General features: G+C 35.6%; 1 protein-coding gene across 4 annotated transcripts in view; it reads right to left on the reverse strand.

The window, feature by feature from the left end:
* ACVR2A (activin A receptor type 2A) overlaps positions 1–23,948 on the reverse strand; it is a 99,095-nt gene that overhangs the window by 19,272 nt on the left and 55,875 nt on the right. For 2 of the 4 annotated variants that reach the window (XR_004969565.1, XM_036320591.1), the window contains exons 2-5: positions 20,227–20,434; positions 14,808–14,917; positions 14,464–14,618; positions 2,770–2,793 (exon numbers count right to left, since the gene is read on the reverse strand). Coding sequence is in view for 3 of the 4 variants with exons in the window: in XM_036320591.1 (XP_036176484.1) it covers positions 2,770–2,793; positions 14,464–14,618; positions 14,808–14,917; positions 20,227–20,434 (497 nt within the window). In the remaining variant the exon portion in view is untranslated. The remainder of the gene's footprint in view (positions 1–2,769; positions 2,794–14,463; positions 14,619–14,807; positions 14,918–20,226; positions 20,435–23,948) is intronic. The other 2 variants (XM_036320593.1, XM_036320592.1) reach the window with 2 other exon arrangements.

The raw sequence follows: 23,948 nt of genomic DNA on the forward strand, positions 1-23,948 counted from the left end.
CATAATGAGTATTATAGGGAGCAACTAAAATTTCTGTGACTACAGCAATAGACATTATGACACTGGTGGCATATAAGACATGTGGATAGTATGTCACCCCTATACTGATGCACCTCTCTCTGCCTCCTCCCTCGCATAAAAAGAAAAGATCTCCTCTTCTAATGCCTCAAGACTGTGAGTGCTCCCTTTAGGCATTATTCAGCCTGCCAGTGCCACTCGAGATTTTAAAAAGTTCGCATCTACGTTAGAACTCTTAAGAATAGAAACACTGCAAAGTATTAAAGAGAAAAAATATATAATTTCAACTAAAGTAGACAATCTTTTACAAAACGGTTTCAGAATTCCGATTTTTTAAAACAGTAAGATAACTACAAGACTTCCTGTGACTCATTTCAATTTATTTTTTTTTAATGTCTACAGAAGTTGTTTTTCCATCACATACTCAAAACATGAAAGGTTAGCAGAGATAAAGAGTATTTTTGTTTAACAGGGACAAATCCGGGAAGTCAGATATAAATCTCATAGATGTATGCCCCTAAAGTTATTATCTTCAGTGGGAGAGGACACAAAAATCTCTGCAAAGGTTTTAGTAAAACTTAACCTTCCCCACCTCATTCTTTGATCATTTAAACTCTTAGATTCTACTGCTGTTTGTTACTTATGTGAATGCGGAGTCAGGAGGGGGAAAAAAGTTGAAAACTACTCTTCTAGAGGCAAAGAACTCAGTGCTGAAAATCCAAGAATTATTGGATAAATGCATACAAGAAAATTTATGCTAACTAACTGAAAAAGCTCAATTTGAAAAACTTAAAGTAACTAAAAAATTAATGTCAATGATTTCCCCTCCTTTAGAGGTAAATTAGAAATCTTGAATTTTCAAAGCTGGGATTCCAAAAACTAAAATATACAGATAAGAGCTAAAAGCTGAAGGAAAAATAACCAGATAAAGAGCAATATGGCTCTAAATTTAAACATTACAATTGTTAATAACATATATAAATTAACTGATAATGTCTCTGGATAACATATACATTGCCCATTCTTGGTTCTAGAGTACCATCTACCTGGAAATGATGTCTATAAGACAGGATTTGGATTACTTAATTCACAAATCAAATTAAGAATATGTCAGCAGTTCAAAACATGATTTAACATAACATTAATCTAAATTTTAGGAAACATAATACATTTTAATGTCTATGCTTAGAAAAAAATAATGGAGTGTTTTTCAAATGCAAAGATAAACTTCAAAGTTCCCATGTTTCCAAGGCTCTGTTTAGCAAGCTTCTAAGCTACCATTATTTCAGTGAGAAATCTTAGATAGCTCTCCTAATGATATTACCATTATATCACAGCCTGAAAACATAACCACTGTCAAAATTAGTTGCAAGTAAAAAGCTTAAATTAAGAACACTGGCCAATTTTCAAAGGGTGATAAAAAGGTTTTCAAAAGTACATTCCTATAGAGTATCAAATAAGAAATATTGTTTATAAATAACATCCTACAATACTTAAAAGGTTAGGTAAAAAAAACAGTAACTATAATAGGTACCACTATCTAAAATCTATAACATCAATCAATCAACGTATCTTTTGCTTTTTCAATAAAAAATCAGCAGAATGTTCTTCTATTTCATACTTTTCAGTTCTTTCTTAAGCTTTAACTGAATCTCTAATATCTAGCTTTTACTTATTCTATAATCCAAGATTATAAATGATTTTCAGTTTATTAACATCATTATACTAATTTACCCACACAAAAAACAATGCTCAATTCTAGAAATAAAGATTTATACCTTTAAAGTATAAGAATACCTGGGAAGACTAATTCAGACTTAAACTTCAAAAAGACAGCAACATTGTATTGTTATCCGTAAAACAGGGATTTGCCCTGCCATGCAGGAAAACTACATTCAGGTGGGAGCAGCTATGAGGACTGCAGAATTTCTAAAAAATCTCCCTAAGTCTCTGGTTCTTTTGCAGTATCCATACTATTTTTGCAGTTAAAAAGATACACATTAGAACATGGCTCTGATTACATCCCTTCTTTACCCATTTGTATGTGAAAATTATGGCCTCGTTGAGACATCATGTTATGAAGCAACAAATGACTACAGCTGGAAAAAGTGCCTCCCACTCCAACACACTAACACTACTATAACCAATACCTGAATACATTGTTCATAGAAAGAACTGCAAAGAAGTTTGTGATCATTTTACTTATTCTGAATTCTCCGGATGAAGGCTGAACTCTAAAGTTTTAAACTACCACACAGTGAAAAATCAAGTTATACTTCCCTAGCTAGTCCATTTGCTAAAGATGTCAAAGATGAAAGAAACTACCTGAAAATATAGATTTCACATTAAAAGATAATGGATTCAACCAGAAAGTCAGCACCTATCAAAGGTGAGGACATGCTGACATTTAGGCTAATGATGTTATATAAGAATTAACTAATACAAAGATTTTAAGACTAAAAATCCTGCCATTAGGTGTTAAGTTCTAATCAACTAAAACAATTGTGCCTACATTCCACGTCAGGTGAGTATAAATATTGTTAACAATCCTTTAAAACCCAAAACTATTACTATGGCAAATCAATCATGTTTTCAATACCAAAAGTAGAAAAAAAATAAACTTCATAACATAAATGTATAAACTATAAAGGATGCACAATAAAGCAATAACAAATAATCTAAGAACAAAATGTTTAGTATGCATCCACAAAAAAGTTCCACAACCATAAAACAAACATCAATGCATCTTACCTCTATCATTATATGAAAGGCGTGCTTGTGAAGAAAAAACACAGGCAAAAGAAATTACGATTTATATCCAGAATGAAATGAAAAATGACACATCAGTTACAAAAGTGAAGGAAGAAGGATAATGATTTAGCTTTTTAAAAATTGGCAATGATCCACTGTATAATATTTCTAAAATGAGACTTGGGAACACTTTCCTTATAAAACAAAGGAAAGTAATATTTGAAAAAACAAACTGGGACATTACCTATCAGACAGATGACTTTTGTATAACCCGAAGTTACCTGATCGAATGGACATTAAGCCAGTAAATAAATTAAACCAAATCTTAAATAACTGTTACTTATTTCTCTAAGAAGTTATATTGTCTTAGTTGTAAGAGTACAAAAAGTAATGTAATTGAGAAGAAATGCATTGGAATTGACTTCTGGACACCAGAGGGCAGTATTGCCTTTAACAAAATTTGTAGGAGCAGCACTATATAGCTCAGACCACACTCTCTGACAGTTATCTTCACAATCTCTACAATCTTCTACTTCCTGAACTGCTGCACATCCCTTTCACGAAGGCAGCAGAAGCATAACAGTGTAACAGAAAACTGTTTCCGGTGCCAATGTGAATGTGTGCAACGATACACTAGGGTAAAAAAAAGAAGGGAAGACTAAGACGGTTAGAATTAAATAGAAAGAGTGACAGACCAGGCCCACTGCTATTCTACTTCTCTAGCCACAGCAACAGTAAAGAATCCAAGCAGCGGTGGCCCTGAGAACAGTATCCAAACATACTTTTCAATCTGAGGACACTCACAGAGAACAAGATTTTCAATGCCCTAGTCATCACAAATTTTGTGAGGTAAGGGCCCAAATTAAAAATTAAGAGAAATACTGTCACCACAGTGTAAAGGAAGGCTATGAATCCCTCCAATCATTGATTATATTCTCCAGTTTCCAATATTTCTAAAGAGAAAAATAGCAACAAAAAAAGATTTGACAGTTCATTTATCTATACCAGTTGCTAACTAGTTTTTTTGCCTCCTTAATTTTTTCCTGTGACAATTCAGGATTGTTTATAATTCATCTAAAAGGCTTAGCTAATCCTACTATTAAAACATCTTATCAGTACTCCAGAGTAAAATTCATTCCTTGTAAGAAACACATGCCTTTATTGGCTTAGCTAATCCTACTATTAAAACATCTTATCAGTACTCCAGAGTAAAATTCATTCCTTGTAAGAAATACATGCCACATGAATAACTAGACGATAGCTTCCCAAGGTTTAAGCACCTCTCAGGTTTTGTTTTCATACAGGTGCTTTCAGAGATAAAGATGCCACTGTAATAACATTGTGCAAGCAGGTGCCATTCACGAACCTTACCAAAAAGTATAAACTTGTTCGATGTACACATTAGAATAAACTATAGAATGATGCAAACTAAACAAGAGACACCAAGAACAGGCCTCAATGTATCAACAATGTTATAAAGTAAAAGGGTTCAAACAGAATCCAAAAAAATAAATTCACCAAAATACATAAATAGATAGAAAGGAACCAAACAAAACAGTCTGGATTCACAAATGGAAAATGGAACTTGAATGTCAATAACTATAACTGGAGAAAGCAGTGAAAACCAAATAAGCACATTAATATCAAGTATTTAGGTTTGCTGAATAAAATTCTTTTAAAAAAGACTTTCCTTAAGGGGAAAAAAAAATTAACTGTCAAACATCAGAAAAGAATGAACAGTACTTCTCCATGTTTCAACAAATCTTTACTGAGTGCCTAGTTTGTGTCAGGCACTGACTATCTAGGCTCTCGTGATGCTTACTATAGTGCAGGTAAGAAAGACTAAACTAATCAAAGATTACACTAATAAATGCATAATTATAAAGAGCAAGAAAAAGGAATTCAGTACCTTGAGCACCTGTAAGGAGTTTAACTTAAACTGGCAAGTTAAATAAGAGAAGATCTTCCTGAGAAGAGGATCCTTGAGAAATGGAATAAGTATTAGAGGTAGGAAGATAAGGGAGACCATTATGCTAAGTGAAATAAACCAATCAGAGAAAGATAAATACCACATCATCTCACTCATTTGTGGAATATAATGAACAACATAAACTGATGAACAAAAACAGATCCAGAGACAGAAAAGCATCGATCAGACCATCAAACCTCAGAGGGAAGGAAGGTTGGAGAGGGTGGGGGTAAGGGAGCGAGATCAACCAAAGGACTTGTATGCATGCATATAAGCCTAACCAAAGGACACAGACACCAGGGGGGTGAGGGTATGAGTGGGGAGTGGGAGGGAAATGGGGGGATAAGGGCACATATGTAATACCTTAATCAATAGAGAGAGAGGAAAAAATAAAAGGATAAAGTACAAAAACAACATTGGGACCCATCCTACAATTCTGACTTGCACAAACAAATGGTTATTGGTTCCATTTACTGAGAAACAGGTTTGAGAGAGATCACTACCCTTGAATGTTAAGTGCTTGGAGACATCTAGGTGTTAGACATTTAGTAGCCAGTTAGATATACAAAACTGGAATACAAAGAAATCTTCCTAGAAATAGGGATTTAGGTTCATTTGCATCCTATAAATATATATGACATATAATATACATTTTCCCCTACTTAAACTATTCTGATATCACTCAAAAACTTCTTAGAAGAATTAAGAACCCCCTACCCAAAGTATTTGAAAACTGATAAATTCTAAATTTATCTCCTCTTAGTCATCTAATTATCTTACATTCTAAGAAACTTTACAATCACTAATTATAAAAAGACTATTGCCAAGTAGATAGAAATAGGATCTATAAAGAAATAACACAATGCGTGTATGAGGACAAATGTTTCTGAGCTAAGGAAAGCAAGACATTATACATTAACAGATTCAATAATAAGGATACTGTCAAATGCACAGCCATGATTCCAATCCAAATAGAGTTTCAAAATTCCTGTAATATATCAGCTCCTACTTCCTACAGTTTCTCTCATTTAATCCTTCTGAAAGCAAAGCAAAAACAGACCAAGGTGGATGAAATTAGAATTCTGAACACGTTCCCTAAGAAGCTGTTAGTTCCTCAGGGTAGCCAGCCCTGAGGTTAAAAGTCTGAAAGAGATGTAGGGATGCCCATTCTCCTTTTGGTTGCTGCTCAGTGCCATCAGATTTTACTGGTATGAAAAATTTTTTGTTCATTTCAGCACTTGTATTCTGCAAGTAAGGCTGAAAAAATGAAAAGGACCATGCTATACATTAATATATTGTGATATGGGAAAGTGGTTATGTTTATCTATAAGTCTATATATGCTCACTATAAAAACTTTTTTAAATGTAATTTATGTACTCTGATCCTTACCCTCACCCTTTTTTAGTTTTTTATGAACCCCACATTATTATTTACAGAAATAAGCCATTAAATTAAAATTACTTCAATGAATTTAATCCTTGGATATAGATGCACAGGCGTTTTTGCCAATCAGCAAAATGACTCTAGGCCAACTTATTTACCTACCCGTGCCTTGGTTTTCTTAATCTATAAAATGGATTTAAAATAGGACCTAAATCATGGGATGATGAAAAAAAGATAAATAAAATAAAAAGTTGACATTATAAGTTCAAAAAAAAAAGATTAAATTAGTTAATCTTAAGTACTCTGTATAGCACTTGATAGAGTCAAAATGAAATCTTTTATTACACTAAATCAATTTCAAAGTATTGACAGGTATCTACAATGGTTTCAATAACAATGGTTGATTTTGAGTACAATTTTGAAGTTGTTATTCTGATAGCAATAATAGCTAACACTTATTGAGGACTTAACATTAACTGAGCACCCCAGATGTGGCTCTTCTCCTAATCACTAAAGAGCTAGAATCAGGTACTTCTCCTCCTTCCCTCCATCATTGCCCAAAATTATTGAAGCAACTCCCTTCTTACTCTCTATGTCCTTCATTTCCAAACTGTAAAGTCAAACAACCAATCAACCAACCTACTTTTCATTCATCTACGTATTAATTGTGGGCTCCAAAAGGGCTACTGGCAAGGACTGTCCTGGTGCTTGCTTACCACTGCACATCCAGCATGGTGCCTGGCACACGATGGGCACTCAAGCATTAGGTGAGTGGTTAAACAAAACAAACAAACTTGCATACCTCCCAGCCTATCTGATATGAGCAGCTTTCACTAATAAACAGACTTTTATTCATTTTTATAGTCTCAAATTAATAGAAAAAGGTTTGACAGCAATGAAGTATCTAGGAGTGGAGAAAACAGATCCAGGATGAGGTCCAGGAAATAAGAATAGAGAGGAAAGCAAACTTACTTCTTCCTGTCTACCATCTCCTTGCCAGACAAGGAGGAATAATGTCCTCTGGTCTACATGCATCAGTCCCATTTGTAAATTGGCAGACTGGGTTCTCCACAGGCCAAAGAAAAACTGAACTCAACGTTTTTTAATTTAAATGGAAGTCAGTCTTAGAAACAAGGTGCTTTAATTTTAATGTGTAGCTTTAACTTACTTTAAGCTTTTGAAGCACCTTTTTTAAATTTCCCCTTCTTTCCTTCCCTTCCTTTGGCTTTTGAACACAGGATTTTAGGCAATCTCCAAGTGGGCCTATTTGTGTGTTTATAAGTGAAACAGCTTACATATGCCTAATGAGAGTAATTTTTTTTCAAGCTGCATGTCTATGGATAATTTATGACACTTTCCCCACAATTAGTATAGAAGTATGTATAAAAGAAAGTTGTAATTTAGGTTATCAATATAAAAACAATCACACACAAAGGTGGAATACAGAAGGAAGAGACATTTGTAATAGCCCTGTACTATTTCTAAAGCATGTACCCCCCCCCAAATATATACATATATATATATATATATATATATATATATATCCTCAAGCATAAAACAATAGCATTATATCACCATATTTTAAGCATGATAAAATAATAAAGTGAAAACATTTGTGGAATGTAGGTTCCTGCTCTTATCAGAAACCTAACACAAACTCTAAGCAAATAAAACAAGTTTTGGTATTTTAAGAGCACACATTAGAGTCCCACTAAATTTCATCTAAAAACAACATCATTTAATCAGAATGAGATCGATTAGAAGTACTGAGCTGAAAAGCTGTCCTTGGTATACATCGTGGAGTAACATTTTACAGTTTAAAAAAGTGTGTGTGTGTGGGGGGGAAGCATATACTCAAACAAATGAGATTCGAGGTATCAAAGGATATACACCAGCCTGTTAGAATTGGTTATTTCAGAAAACTGATTAAAAAAAGAAAGGAAGAACAAATGATTTTTCCCCATTTTTTTTTGGAGGGGGAGGGGGACACACACACTTCTATCTGTATTTTAAATAGAAGGCAATTTTTAAAAGAGAAAGCAGAAGATGTAGAAAAAGCAAGAGATGTGTTCATAAACTTCAAGCATTTAATAAGCAGTCAATCTATTTCAAGATATGCTTCCATGGATGCAATATCTATTTTGCAGGTATAACTTAATATTAGCATGTTAAATACTTAATGAAATTTAGTAAATTTCCCCTACATCGTCCCAAATAAAGAACATACTTCCCTAAACTGACTTGTTTGAATGATGATATGCTGCCCCTCTCAGTATCTTAATTATTTTAAATGGGTACATATATAGATTTATGTTCAACAGGAAAATCCTACAAAGCATTTCAAAGATGGCTTGGTTTCTCAGTAAACAGTAATTTGACATAGCATGAAATGATAACCTATGATTAATATTAACGTCAATTGGATTATTCTGTGTGCCCAACTAGGTATCTCAAACATGTGAAAGCTTTTAGTCCTAATCAGACCAAAACCTAAACAAAAAAGTCAAGACATAAGAACTGAAGAGACCAATGTCATTTAAAAAGTATTAATGTTACAATACTATAGTGCTGTTTATATAGCCTCTAAAAATTTAACAAGAAGCTAACTTCATATCTTGTTAAAGGCAGTTTAATTTCTAGTCCCTAAAATGCATTTTCTTATCAAGTGGTATTTTTATCTGCACAAATAAAGATCTTATAAGCAAGAAACTTAAGCTCACATATGGTTATGAAAGTGATGCAAATAGTTTTATTGAAACCACATTAAGACTTCTTAATAATAGAGTGAATGCATCAATTCCCTCACATTCATGACTCACTGACACTAGAAAAACCAGTTCATGATCAGTTTACTCACTAAAGACTATTAAGAGGCTCCTTTCACATGTGGAAAGACAGTTTCAACACAGGCAAAAGAAAAGTGACATGGGTCAAACAAATTAAAAGGATGCTTTAAGATTATGATAAATAAAGAACTGAATAATGGCATTCTCTTATAAAAGCCTAGAAGACTTTAACTTATTTTACCCCCAAGAAATACGGCCTCAAGATTCATCTTAAAGCAAAGCCCTAGAGCACCTAAATGCTTATTAAATGAATCCCTGGACATAGTGCATTATCATCTTAGTATAACTCTAAATACAATAAAGTCAATTTAGCAATTCATCACTTACAGAATAGTTATTACATGCAAATACTGTGTGAGATACAGTAGTGATACAAACACAGTTATCTTCAAGGAGTTTACAATCAAGTGTGAGAATGAAACATACACAAATGACTAAACCCTTTCTCAACTGGGGTCACCCGTCTGCATCACAGAAAACTGAAACTGACTTGAGCACTATTTTCTCAATTCCCTCAAGGAAGGCACATAACTAATACCATTCTAGATGGATATGATGGATGGCTTAGGTTGTATTAGGAGAAAAGAATCAAAAGGCAGACAAAGTGTAGAAGACTACACGTCATGCTCCAAACTCTGTATATTTTGTACTGATCATTTGAAAACTCTCAAATAGCTTTTAAGCTCAGAAGTAACATAATCAATTCTCACAGCCAGTTAGCCTGGATGCCAAATCACCCCCAGTATTACCTACAACAATCAAGGCTTAACTACAACAAAGACCACTAGGGGGTGCACCAAGAAAGTATAAAAAATGCAGAGACAAAGAAACAGGACACAAATGTCGATGGAGGATATAGAATTCAGAACCACACTTTTAAGGTCTTTCAATAATCTTCTAGAAACTGCCGATAAACTTAATGAGATCTGCAAGAAATCTAATGAGACCCTCGATGTTGTGATAAAGAACCAACTAGAAATTAAGCATTCCCTGACTGAAATAAAGAACATTATACAGACTCCCAACAGCAGACCAGAGGATTGCAAGAATCAAGTCAACGATCTGAAATACGAAGAAGCAAAAAACACCCAACCGGAAAAGCAAAATGAAAAAAGAATCCGAAAATACGAAGATAGTGTAAGGAGCCTCTGGGACAGCTTCAAGCATACCAACATCAGAATTATAGGGGTGCCAGAAGATGAGAGAGACCAAGATACTGAAAACCTATTTGAAGAAATAATGACAGAAAACTTCCCCTACCTGGTGAAAGAAATGGACTTACAAGTCCAGGAAGCGCAGAGAACCCCAAACAAAAGGAATCCAAAGAGGACCACACCAAGACACATCATAATTAAAATGCCAAGAGCAAAAGACAAAGAGAGAATCTTAAAAGCAGCAAGAGAAAGAAAGTCAGTTACCTACAAGGGAATACCCATACGACTGTCAGCTGATTTCTCAACAGAAACTTTGCAGGCCAGAAGGGAGTGGCAAGAAATATTCAAAGTGATGAATGCCAAGAACCTACAACCAAGATTACTTTATCCAGCAAAGCTATCATTCAGAATTGAAGGTCAGATAAAGAGCTTCACAGATTAAAAAAAGCTAAAGGAGTTCATCACCACCAAACCAGTATTATATGAAATGCTGAAAGGTATCCTTTAAGAAGAGGAAGAAGAAAAAGGTAAAGATACAGATTATGAACAACAAATATGCATCTATCAACAAGTGAATCGAAGAATCAAGTGAATAAATAATCTGATGAACAGAACGAACTGGTGATTATAATAGAATCAGGGACATAGAAAGGGAATGGACTATTCTTGGGAGGGAAAGGGGTGTGGAAAAAAATAAAAAAATAAAAAAATAAAAGTAACATAATCAGACAAGTATTCTACAGCATTAGTACAGATGAAGAGAAAAAACTAGAAGAAGACCAGCTACAAGATTATAGAAATAATCTTAGCACTGGATGCCATAATGTCCTGAGCTACAACAGGATCAGAAGGGATGAACAGTGAATGGACAGAGCCAAGAGTAGGAAAAGCACTTGTCTCCAAGGCTTTCATTCAGGATGACTGGAAAGATAGTGATACCATGAAACAACGTCACAAACGTAGTAGCTTAGCAAGAGGATGTATGTTGCTATCTCAGTCCTCCAGTATGTCCCGTAGGATTCATCTTTTTCCCCCAAAAAAGAAAAAAAGATCAGATCAATGAATGAGCACAGTATATGTAACCTTAGCACAGAATCTTGCTCTGCTGAGAATCACTGTAAATCTTCAAATATAGTTCTTACTGTAGGCATGACTCATTAATAAGTATCTTCATGAAAAGATATCACCACTACCATCTTACAACAGAGCAGTTAATCCACAAACCAGCCTTTAGCCAAAGCTCTAAGGAAAAGTTTCCCTAAGAAAATGAATGACAAATTTTACATCATTGTCTAAAAGTGTTTAAAGAATTTAGAGAAAGAATGTTCTAGAAATCCACAACAAGCATGTAAGCTATTTTTCTAACTGGTCTTGGAATTAAACTTGGCATATGGGGACATGAATATGGGATGAAATACAGAAGTCACTTTAAGATTTCAAATGTGTAGTATGTCTCCCCTACCTACTTCTCTCCCTCAAAAAAAGTCTTGAATAACAACTAGGTATTGGCACTGTCAACTCATAGACACACAAGAATCTTTACCTGCAACCCAAAGTTCATAAACCCTATTCTAAAATGTGTTAAAAATTGTTAGTGGAAAACATGAATATGACTTGTTTATTTTTCCTTTTGTCCTATTAGAGATGATATGATCATGCTATTGCTCATTTTTATTATTTTATTGCTTGTTATTATTCAACATCCCAAAGTAGGAAAATAAAATGGCCTATAGGATGGTTTTGAGATGGCAGGAATGTTTAGAATTATCTGAAATCCCTGAGGCAACTGTTCGGTGGAAAATGAGAAGCAGAGCAGCGTAAGCAGTAAAAGCAAAGCTTTAGTTGTCCAAGTCCATGGTTTAGATTCCAGCTCTGATAGGTGAGCTTTGTTATGTCTCAATTTCTTTATCTATAAAGTAGGGATTAAACTATATAAACAATCGTGTGAGTAAAATAAAATCTGTGCTTTTCATACCTGGCTGTCACCAAAATCACCTGGGAAACTTATTAGAAACATAATATCCTAGGCCCCATTCCTGTGGTTCAGGAATATTTATTTTTAAACAAAAATACATCGTGATATTCTAAAGATGCTCTTCATATACCAGTCACAAGTTGGAAATCGTGGGGGGAAAATTATATTTCTTATAGTTTTATATATTCTTGTTTACATTATGTATTTCTACATATAGATAAAGTACCAGTATTCTGATACACTGTAAATGTTCAATAAATGCTTGATGTAATTTTCAGTAATTATTTTGAAATAGATAAAACTGAGTATTTTATAACAAGATGGCCCCTAAGTCACCTTGCAGAACTAGTTTACATAACTTTCTCACCCAAAATGAGACTGAAAGAGTGGCACTACAGTTTCTGAGACATTGTGAAGTTGACACAAGAGAAATGCCACACTGATGACAATGCTCCTTTTCCACAAAATAGTTTATGACAGAAGGAAAGCATAACGTCAGGCATGTCTTGTATTTTTAATAACAAAGGTTGACCATTCCAGGTCATTCCATTAAAAACCTTCCAACTCATTCCTTATTTTTCAGTAATTCATAAAATTTATTCAAATTCACCACAGAACAATATAAGTATCAAATAAATGAGAACAATAACATTAACCATGGCAACAGATATCTAAGATGAATACTATTAAAGATACCTGGTTCTTAATTATAAATAATAACTGCATCTTTCCTTTTTAGAAGTGTAAACCCTGGAATGAATTAGCATTTCTAAATAAAGTAGCCTAATATATTATATCAAACCCTTTTAAAAAAAATGTTCAACCATACTTTCCTATCAACATTATATACAAATCAATATTATCTATAAGATTACATTATTCTTCTTATAGTTTTACTAAGAAACAACAAAGTTGTTTTTAAATGTAGTTTCTAGTTAGTTTCCATCACACCACAAACGTAAGTAAGGTATATTTGGACACCACTATAGTACTAAAGATAAATGCTCTCTCTTCTAAATGTAGGTATTTATTATTAAAATAGTTACCAACAACAGAAGGTAAAGTGTATCCTATGGCCTAATGGAATAAACTACATCTATTTACTGGACACTAACATTTTTTATTATAAATTACTTTTTAGAGGTTATTTTATATTGACTCAAAGCTTGATTACTAATGTCTAAAAGTTAAAATATTTCAGCTGTACAAAATAGTGTGTTTACCTAATTGAACAAAGTATTTAACCTCAGGTTTATTCCTCCATATACACATTTTACAAAGATTATGGGGATCAATGATCTAATGCTAACAGATTGTGGCAAGTACTGAGAAAGAAATATGTTATGTAAATAAAGCTTAAAGAGAAGAAGTTGTTTTGGCCATTAAATTATAGGACTTTACCATTTTCTTCTATCAAGTTTTAACCATTAATCCTACTGTATTAGAGAAACAAAGTTAAACAAAGAGATCCAGAGGCTGAGGTAATCTGATCTTAAGAGTTAAAACAGTAAAAATTAGAGTTTAAAAAATGTCTCAAGCAAATGTAACCAAAAGTTATCACCTTTGCTCAGCCTGTAGAATATCAACTATTTATATTAAAAGTCCTTATAACACTGGACTAAAGCCAACTGTCTACACAATAGAGAATGAGGAAAATTTCATGCATTTAATCTGGCTACCCACCACACCTATATTTTCAGATATATTCTGGCTCAGAGAAGTGAGAAGCAAGGGCATTAAAAAAAAGTGTTTAGTGTTTAGTACAGAATTAATATGTTGCAAACAAAAATATATTTGGAACTATCAACAATACATGATGAGAAACACTGCTCTTCTGCTCCTTTTCCCCAAAACACCACTTTTAGTGATGTATCTTCCTGAAGCCTTTGTGAAACCTCTCTTTTCCACACTTTCCTGGTTACCTTAAGGGGTCCCTAATTCATGGTTAGAAGGATATTTTGGCAAGTAGTCCTGAAAAAAGGCACAAAAATATGGGAATGGAGGAGAGAATGGAAGGGAATAAAAGGGTTGTTTTCCCTTCTCCATCATCAATTACATCATAATAAAGCAGGGTGAATCTCACTCACACTGTAAAGTATTACAATGACAGTAAAACTCCCCCAAGAAGAACAGGAATGGGAAAACCCTTCAATCTAGTCTACTCAACACTTAAGTGAGGAAAGTTCAGGACATAGCAAATTGGTAAGTTTGCAAAATTAGCTTTGCAATATTTTCCATGATAAAAAAATATTCAAAAATTAAGTCTAAAGGAAAACGAATTATAACTAACTGGTGGATTTTATCACAGTAATACTCCTTTAAAATATGCAAGTTAAAACAGCACAAAGTATGAGACAATAACTTACTTGAGTAGGAACAAGTACAGGAGGGTAGGCCATCTTATGATGTCTATACACCCAAAATGCACAGATGACGATCCCTGCAATTAACATAAGTGGCACCAAGGAGTAGAGCAAGATATTGTAATAGGGTGGCTTAGGAGTAACTGGATTCGAAGTAGCTGTGGAAAGGGAAGGAAAAGAACAACTCAGATTTGGTCTACAAAATTCTATAATAAGTAGTTATTGTAGGATCAAATTTTAGGAGAAAAATAAAAGTAGGAGAGGTAGGAGTAAATGATTCTATTAACATGAATATACTTTGTTTTCCATCTACTAAACAGACCTATGCATTTTCCCTGTGAACTTACGCTGTGTGACTTCCATCTCCGGAAAATAAGAAAACCTTTCATTACACATATTGCCCTCACAGCAACAAAAATATACTTCAGGGCTGTCTTTTTTCTCTATACAATCAGTCCTGCAAACAAACAAAGAGGAATAATTAAAATCAACATTATTATACTGAATCTACAACAGGTATGTTTCTCAAGTTCTTCTCAGAGATAAAGTAATAAGTCATTTATAGTCAACTTTAAGTTTTTATTGATATCCAATGGTCAACTCATAAAATTCAAAACTATCCTTGGAATCCTGTTACTAAATCTCATCAGAATAAAATAAACAGCTGATTTTATAACAATCACATTGGCTCATTGAGACTATTGCTTTAACTCGGTTTTTAATGATCAATCTAAAGCAACCATCTTTTTGTTGTTTAATTATTAAAAAACTGAAAGAGCCAATGAAGGAATTTGGTCTAGGAGCACTTTTCTCACAAGAAATATAGCTTTCCCATTTCAGAAATACAAACACTGAACACTACATGTAAAACTCTATCTGTGTACATGTAAATACGCATATGCACGTATGTACACACATAAATACACAAATACAAAGTGATGCAAGTTCATACCTCACAGTAGAATATATCTCAATATCAGAGACCAAATCAGGGCTTGGGAATTAAGTGCTTTTTGTAGTACAAATTTAAATACCCTGGACACAATGAACAGACTTAAGATAAACAACAAGAACAATATGTAACAACAAACATATAGAACCTAGTAACTCAAAAACTAATTCAAGTTAGGTTGATCTGGAGGGGAAGGTGAAGGCAACCTTCTATAGAGAACCTAAGTTACTGAAAAGATAGGAAATTAGCCTGTAGAACAAATCCTAATCAATCACTAAGAAACAGCTATACAGCCCTAACTGGTTTGGCTCAGTGGATAGAGCGTCAGCCTGCGGACTCAAGGGTCCTAGGTTTGATTCTGGTCAAGGGCATGTACCTTGGTTGCGGGCACATCGCCAGTAGGGGGTGTGCAGGAGGCAGCTGATTGATGTTTCTCTCTCATCAATGTTTCTAACTCTCTCTCCCTCTCCCTTCCTCTCTGTAAAAAAAATCAATAAAATATATTAAAATAAAAAAAAAAGAAACAGCTATACAGTAGTTCCCCCCACCTATCTGCAGGGGAAAAGTTCCAAGACCCCAGTGGATGCTTGAAACCGAGGATAGTGCTGAACCCTATATACACTGTTTTTTCCTATATATTCACACCTATGATAAAGTTTAATTTATAAGTTAGGCGCAATATGAGATTAACAACAATTACTACTAATAAAATAGAACAATTATAACAATATACTGTAATAAAGTTATATAATGGTGGTCTCTGTCTCTCTCTCCCTCTCTCTCTCTCTCATAATCAAAACACCTACTAAGTGACTAATGAGCAGGTAACATATACAGCCTGCATACACTAAACAAAGGGATGATTCCAGTTGTGGGTAGGACAGCACGAGATTTCTTCACACACTCAGAACTGTGCACAATATTTATTTCTGGAATTTTCCACACAATATTTTGGGGCCCAAAAATGACACTCTTAATTCCCATAGGTAATTGAAATCACGGAAAGTAGTCCTAGTTGGTTTGCCTCAGTGGATAGAGCATCAGCATGCAGACAGAAGGGTCCCGGGTTCAATTCCAATCAAGGGCACATGCATGAGTTGCAGGCTCGATCCCCAGTAGGGGCATGCAGGAGGCAGCTGATCAATGGTTCACTCTCATCATTGATGTTTCTATCTCTCTCTTCCTCTCAGAAATCAATAAAAATATATTAAAAAACAAAGCAAAATTGCAGCTAAGGAGGGACCACTGTACCTATATTTTCTTTAAAAAAAACAACAAAAACCTCAAACACTGAAATAGTGCTAACAAACATCAGGTAGATTTAAAGACATGTTACAAATAAACTGAACTTTAAGGATGGCTATTAGAATAATAGGTTGATTTAACTTTATAATGAAAAGCTCAAGATATTTCAGGAAGAATGCCATCTTTAAAAAACCTAACTTTAAAATGTAATTGATACCAACATCTATTTAGTAGAAAGTAAAAGATAAACGAAGGGTACATTTTTAACAATTTAGCAAAAGAAATATATATAAATTTAATATTTAGTATTTAGAACCATGTCTCAAATTATGGGAGGTAAATTAACCTAGCCTAATTACTTTTTGCCATCCAATTTCATTTTTCTTTTTATTACTCTTTTCCTCCACACTTTGACATTTCTTTAATCTTCTTTTCCTTTCTCCTACTTTTCTTATTATCTTTAATATCTGTTTTTTAATCAAATTCAGAGCATAAAAAACAAAATTTCACATACTTTTAAGTTAGCATTTAATCCCTAGAAACAGAGTTGGTGTAGTAATTATCTCTGTAAGAACAAGCATTTGTGCTGAACCACCCATACCCCATTATCAAGCCAAGTTTAACCTCCAGCAATACTGGTTTTAGATGAGAAGCACAGTATCTTTTTACTACAGAACACACACACACACACACACACACACACACACACACACACACACACACAACAAAACAAAAACACCAGAAATCCTTGATTTCAACTAATTAATGGAAGGTAGTTTTGGATAAAGATGATTCCCAGATCTCATTTTCCCCCAACTTTTTTCTACCTACCTTTTTAGAAAAATAGATATATAATTAACATATAACATTGTATATTTTTCAGGTATGAAACATAATAATATATTTGTATAGACTATGAAATGATCACCACAATAAGTTAACATCCATCACCACAGCATTACACATTTTTTTCCATGTGATGAGAACTTTTAAGATCTACCCTCTCTGCAACTTATAAATACACATTGCAGTATTATTAACTAGTCACCATGCTGTACATTACATGCCAGGATTAATTTGTTTTATAACTGAAAGTATGCACCATTTCTCCCCTTTCACCTATTTCACCCACCCCTCAGCCTCTTACAACTACTCTGTATCTATGAATTTTGGTTTGTTTGTCTTTTTGATTCACATATAAATGACATCATATGGTATTTTTTTTCTCTTATTTCACTTCGCATAATGCCATTAAGGTTTATCCATGTGGTTTCAAAAAGCAAGATTTCCTTATTTTTATGGGTGATTTCTATGCATACAATAGAATATTATATATTTTATATATTATATGTTATATATGATATATATTATGTATGTAATATATATTTTAATTTTAATTACATACACTTTCTTTATCCATTCATCTATCAGTGGACACTTATATTACTTCCACATCTTGGCTATTATAAATAACTAGGGGCCCGGTGCATGAAATTCATGCACGGTGGGGGAGGAGGGTTCCTCAGCCCAGCCTGCACCATCTTCAATCCAGGACCCCTCGGGGGATATCCGACCAGCAGTTGGACATCCCTCTTGCAATCTGGGACTGCTGGCTCCTAACCACTCACCTGCCTGCCTGCCTGATCGCTCCTAACTGCTCTTGCCTGCCAGCCTGATCGCCCCTAACTGTTCTCCCCTGCCAGCCTGATTGCCCCTAACTGCTTTCCCCTGCCAACCTGATCACCCCTAACTGCTCTCCCTTCCTGGCCTGATCGCCCCTAACTGCTTTTCCCTGCCAGCCTGATCGCCCCTAACTGTTCTCCCCTGCCAGCCTGATTGCCCCTAACTGCTTTCCCCTGCCAACCTGATCACCCCTAACTGCTCTCCCTTCCTGGCCTGATCGCCCCTAACTGCTTTTCCCTGCCAGCCTGATTGCACCTAACTGCTCTCCCCTGCCTGCCTGATCGCCCCTAACCACCTCTGCCTTGGCCCCACCACCGTGGCTTTGTCCGGAAGGATGTCCGGTCTATCCGGTCTAATTAGCATATTACCCTTCTATTAGTATAGATGCTACAATAAACATAAAGGTGCATATATCTTTTTCAGTTGGCATTTTCATTTTTGGATAAATAAATATCCAGAAATAGAATTGCTGAAATGTAAGGTAGTTCAATTTTTAATTGTTTTTAGGAACCTCTATACTGTTTTCTTAGTGGCCCTACTTACCTTTCATAATAGCAAATATTACTTAATGATCACCTCTGCTAATAGAAAGGCTAACAATTGAAATGCAGCTTAAATATATAATTATAGAGAAAAAAATCCCTGGAAAATTCACAGATTTGGAAGTCTATCCTAAATAATACATATACACCAAAATAACTATTTAAATAAAAAGTAGAGCTAATTCAATTTGTATGGTCTTATTCAATGCATTTTGCTATTAATCACACATAGCCAATCAACCACAGATGAGGCACCTAAAAGCGAAGAGAAACACGAGTATATCAGTTTTTTGGCTCCAAGAAGTCTGGTTAACTAGGACTTTGCAGCCTCTGCCAGTCATCAGCACCCACCCGCAGTGAAAAAATCCAGGCAGTTTAAGTGATCAGCCCAACATCTATGGGCTCCTCCACGAAAAATCACTGACAGTCAATTACATGTGCACTGTATTTCATTGTCAATATAGAATAAAACAATTTAAACAAGATCTTTTAAATAAAATGCAGTTTTCTATGAGGACTGTGTTCTGATGTAATTCTGAACATCAAGTTAAAATGTCTCTTGGGATAAAGTACAAATGCCTACTTTGCAAGGAAAAAATATAGTAAAATAAATTTCTTCCACATACATAAAGAAGAAACCTAAAAGGAAATTAAATACTACGATTAAGCTTTCATCTCCTTGAGAATAGATTTTCAACGGATATATTCTCTTTTAAAGCAATTTTAAAAATCCTTTTTCCTTAAAATTGTCATTAAAAACACACACACACATTTATAATCCTAACAATATAAGTTAAGAAATATTTCTTATCTATAGTTCTCACTACTTGGTCATTTATATCAAAGATAAAATATAAACATGTCACATTTATTTTATTACTTTAAAATACATCTCTTGTCATTAGAGAATCTCTCTATATAAAAGCCCAATATGCTAAGGATCTGACTGAGAGGTTGACCAACCAGTCACTAAGACATGCACTGACCACCAAGGGGCAGATGCTCCAACCGGTAGGTTAGCTTGCTGCTAGAGTCCTGCCGATCGAGACTGGGTGAGATGGGCCCAGACATGCCTGAGAGCCCTCCTATGGTTCCTCCCCAGCCACCGACCCCAATCGGGACTGGGCGAGATGGCCCTGATCAGCCCCAATTGCCAGCCAGGCGGAGGGGCCCCACCTGTGCACGAATTCGTGCACCAGGCCTCTAGTGTTACAATGGTATTCATAATCCCATGTTTACACAAAAAAGAAATAAAGTGAAAAATACATGCATTGATCTTTCCCCTTTAAAAGGAGTGGTGGTGGTAAAATTAATGCTATCATAAAAATGGAAATGTTTCCTTACCTGTCATAGCAGTTGATATCATCCAGCCAACAACCTTGCTTCACTATTTCAATGGAACCAGAAATATTCTTCCAGGTAGCAAAACAATGTCTCCGTTTATCTTTGTCACCATAACAGAGTTCAACACCAGTTCGATTCGTTTTATCTCTTTCCCAATTAGCGTTATAGAAAATACACTCCTGAGTTTCTGATCTACCAAGTATAGCACCTATAAGATAATAAAACACAACTTAATGTAACTGCATTCGCTCTTAAAATAAAGGATTGTCTCCCAATATACTAACTTCAGATCTTCTGAAAATGTCAATAATTTACTGTCTTCCTAGTGTTATAACCTAGAGTTATAACATTAGGTGTAGGTATCTAGGTCAATCACTGCATTTTAAGTATAATCCTATCTAATAATAGACAAACATCGTAATTAACCATACCACCAACACGCTTCCCATTGGCTAATCAGGGCAATATGCAAATTAACTGCCAACCAAGATGGCGGCGAGCAGCCAGGCAGCTGAAGCGAACAGGAGGCTTGCTTGCTCCAGTGATAGAGGAAGCCAAGATTTCCCGCCTGCTGTTGCCGGCCTCTGAGCTGCACTCTAAGAAACAATGTTGCAATTATAGAAGCTAAACAAACCCCAGAAACCTGCTTTCAGCCAACCCGGCCTCAGAGCTGGAGCTGTAACAGTGTTTCAATTATAGAAGCCGAACAAACCCAGATACCTGCTTTCAGCAGCCAAGGTCTCAGAGCTGGAGCCGAGCTTCAGAGCTAAAGCGGGCTCTCAGTTCCAGTGACAGCCACAGAAGGTAAATAAATCCCAGAATAAAAAAAAAAGAAAGAGCCCTAACGGGTTTGGCTCAGTGGATAGAGCGTCGGCCTGCAGACTGAAGGGTCTCAGGTTCGATTCCAGTCAAGGGCATGTACCTTGGTTGTGGGCACACCCCCAGTAGGGGGTGTGCAGGAGGCAGCTGGTTGATGTTTCTCTCTCATTGATGTTTCTAACTCTCTATCCCTCTCCCTTCCTCTCTGTGAAAAATCAATAAAATATATTTTAAAAAAAGAAAAAGAAAAAAAGGAGAGGTTAGGAGCTTCCGTCATCCGCCAGCCTGAAAATGGCCCTCAGCCCCTCACCCAGACTGGCCAGGCACCCCAGTGGGGACCCCCACCCTGAAAGGGATGTGACCAGCTGCATACAGCCATCAGCCCCTCATCCAGGCTGGCCAGGCACCCAAGCGGGGGACCCCCACCCTGATCCGGGACACCTTTCAGAGCAAACCAGCCAGCTCTCACCCGTGCACCAGGCCTCTATCCTATTTGGTAAAAGGGTAATATGCAAACTGACCCTAACAGCAGAACGACTGGGAATGACTGGTCACTATGACACACACTGACCACCGGGGGCAGATGCTCAATGCAAGAGCTGCCCTGTGGTGTTCAGGGCGCTCCCACATGGGAGGAGCTCTGCTCAGCCACAAGCCAGGCTGATGGCTGCCAGTACAGCGGTGGTGGTGGGAGCCTCTCCTGCCTCCTCAGCAGCGCTAAGGATGTCCGACTGCAGTTTAGGCCTGCTCCCCGCTGGCAAGTGGACATCCCCCGAGGGAGCGGGCCTAAGCCAGCAGGTGGTCATCCCCTGAGGGGTCCCAGGCAAGAGGGCACAGGCCAGGCTGAGGGACCGCCTTCCCCCCACCCCCACCCCGAGTGCACAAATTTTTGTGCACTGGGCCTCTAGTAAACATAGTAATAGAAAGTGAGTACATATATCACAAGATTTCTCTGGAAAAAACCAGTTTCACTTTACTAAAGAATGTCCTTGATAAAAAGCAGTAAAATTGTTCATTTTATTAAATCTTAACCTTTGAGTAGAGTTCAATATTCTGTGTTACAAAATAATAGGAACTAAGGCACTTCTGCTGCATACTGAAAATGGTTGCCTCAAGAAAAAGCTCTTGCATGACTGAGTTGTGAAATGAACCAGCCATGGTTATCTCAGATTTGGGTATCTGGTAAGGTCTTAAAAATGAATCATGTAAACCAGTTACTTCAAGAAAAACAAGTGACAGTATGCATCAAAAATTTGAGTTTTCACACAAAATTAAGAATTTTTGAAAATTTGTAATCACCACTATTAGCATGGCACCTTCCCAATACGTAAAGAACTTTCTGATGCAGTTAGTGATAATATTAACAAATGTTACATTTAAATATTGAATAACAAAATGTGACAATATTTAGAAGGTCTATATAATTCAGAAAACCAATGCTTTTCAAATGAATTATGTGTTATGTTATAAAAGTATTTAAGGGGAAAAATCTATTCAATGTTCAAAATAGCCCATTACATTTTAATGGTACAGAGGACAAGAAGTTCATTAATGGTTTCAGATTTTTCACTGTAACTAACTTTAGAGAAATTATCTTTTGTGTTATATGGGAAAGCAAGGAAACAGAAATACCCAAAATAATCCTGAAAAAAAGGTACCGAAGATTATTCATACAATCTGATTTTAAGACTTACTATAGAGCTTCAGCAATCATGACAGTGCAATTTTAGTGAGAAAACAGACACATGCACCAATGAGACCAAGAATCCAGAAATAGACCCACACATATATGACCAATTGATATACAGCCAATAAATGTCACTAGAGAAAACATAGTCTTTTCAACAACTGATGCTAGAACAATTAGATATCTATATGCGAAAAACAAAAAGGATCTCATCTCTCGCTCAATATGCAAAAATTAATTCTAAACAAATCATAGACCTAAAACTATGAAATTTCTAGAAAAGAACAGATGGAAAATCTTTGTGACCCTACCTTGTTTCCACATCTGATTCAATTTCTGTAATTCCATAATTAATATTATGAATAATTTCATAGTTTTATAATTCACACTCAGCCTAGTTATAGTAAATCCATAAGTCTAGTCAAGGAATCCAGCATCAGACTTAAATTAGATACTGCTCTGCTTAACAAGCGCTGCCTATGCATCAATGACTAGTACTGACCTTTGTTTTTCCTATCTTTAAAAAAAAAAAAAGGCAGTACAGCCCTAACCGGTTTGGCTCAGTGGACAGAGCTTTGGCCTGCGGACTGAAGGGTCCCAGGTTCAATTCCGGGTAAGGGCACGTACCTTGGTTGCGGGCACATCCCTAGTAGGGGGTGTGCAGGAGGCAGCTGATCGATGTTTCTCTCTCATCGATGTTTCTAACTCTCTCTCCCTCTCCCTTCCTCTCTGTAAAAAATCAATAAAATATATATTTTTTAAAAAAGGCAGTACAAACGGCCTGAAATTTGGTAGACCATTTGGCCATAAAATAGGCCTGCAAAAGTTATATTCAAATCTAAAATACTTCCCCTATGAGGAAAAAGTAAATTTCATCTAATATGACTAGATCTGAGGACAACCATTTTTTTAAAAAGCATAAAGTATTAAAATAAAACACCAACACTAATTTATACAATCTCTTCCAGAAACAGAGAGGGATTACTTCACAACTAATGTTATGAGGCCAGTATTATCTTGATACCAAAAACAGTTAAAGATAGTACAAAGGAGTAATACACACTAATATCTCTCATTAACTTAGATGTAAAAGTCTTCAACAAAATTTTAGCAAACAATCCAACAATGTATCAAATTCTAGCTATTGCAATAAGGCAAGAAAAAAAAAAGGAGCCCTAACTGGTTTGGCTCAGTGGATAGAGCATCGGCCTGCGGA

The sequence above is a fragment of the Myotis myotis genome, unplaced genomic scaffold, assembly GCF_014108235.1.
Source record: "Myotis myotis isolate mMyoMyo1 unplaced genomic scaffold, mMyoMyo1.p scaffold_m19_p_8, whole genome shotgun sequence".
Taxonomy (NCBI): domain Eukaryota; kingdom Metazoa; phylum Chordata; class Mammalia; order Chiroptera; family Vespertilionidae; genus Myotis; species Myotis myotis.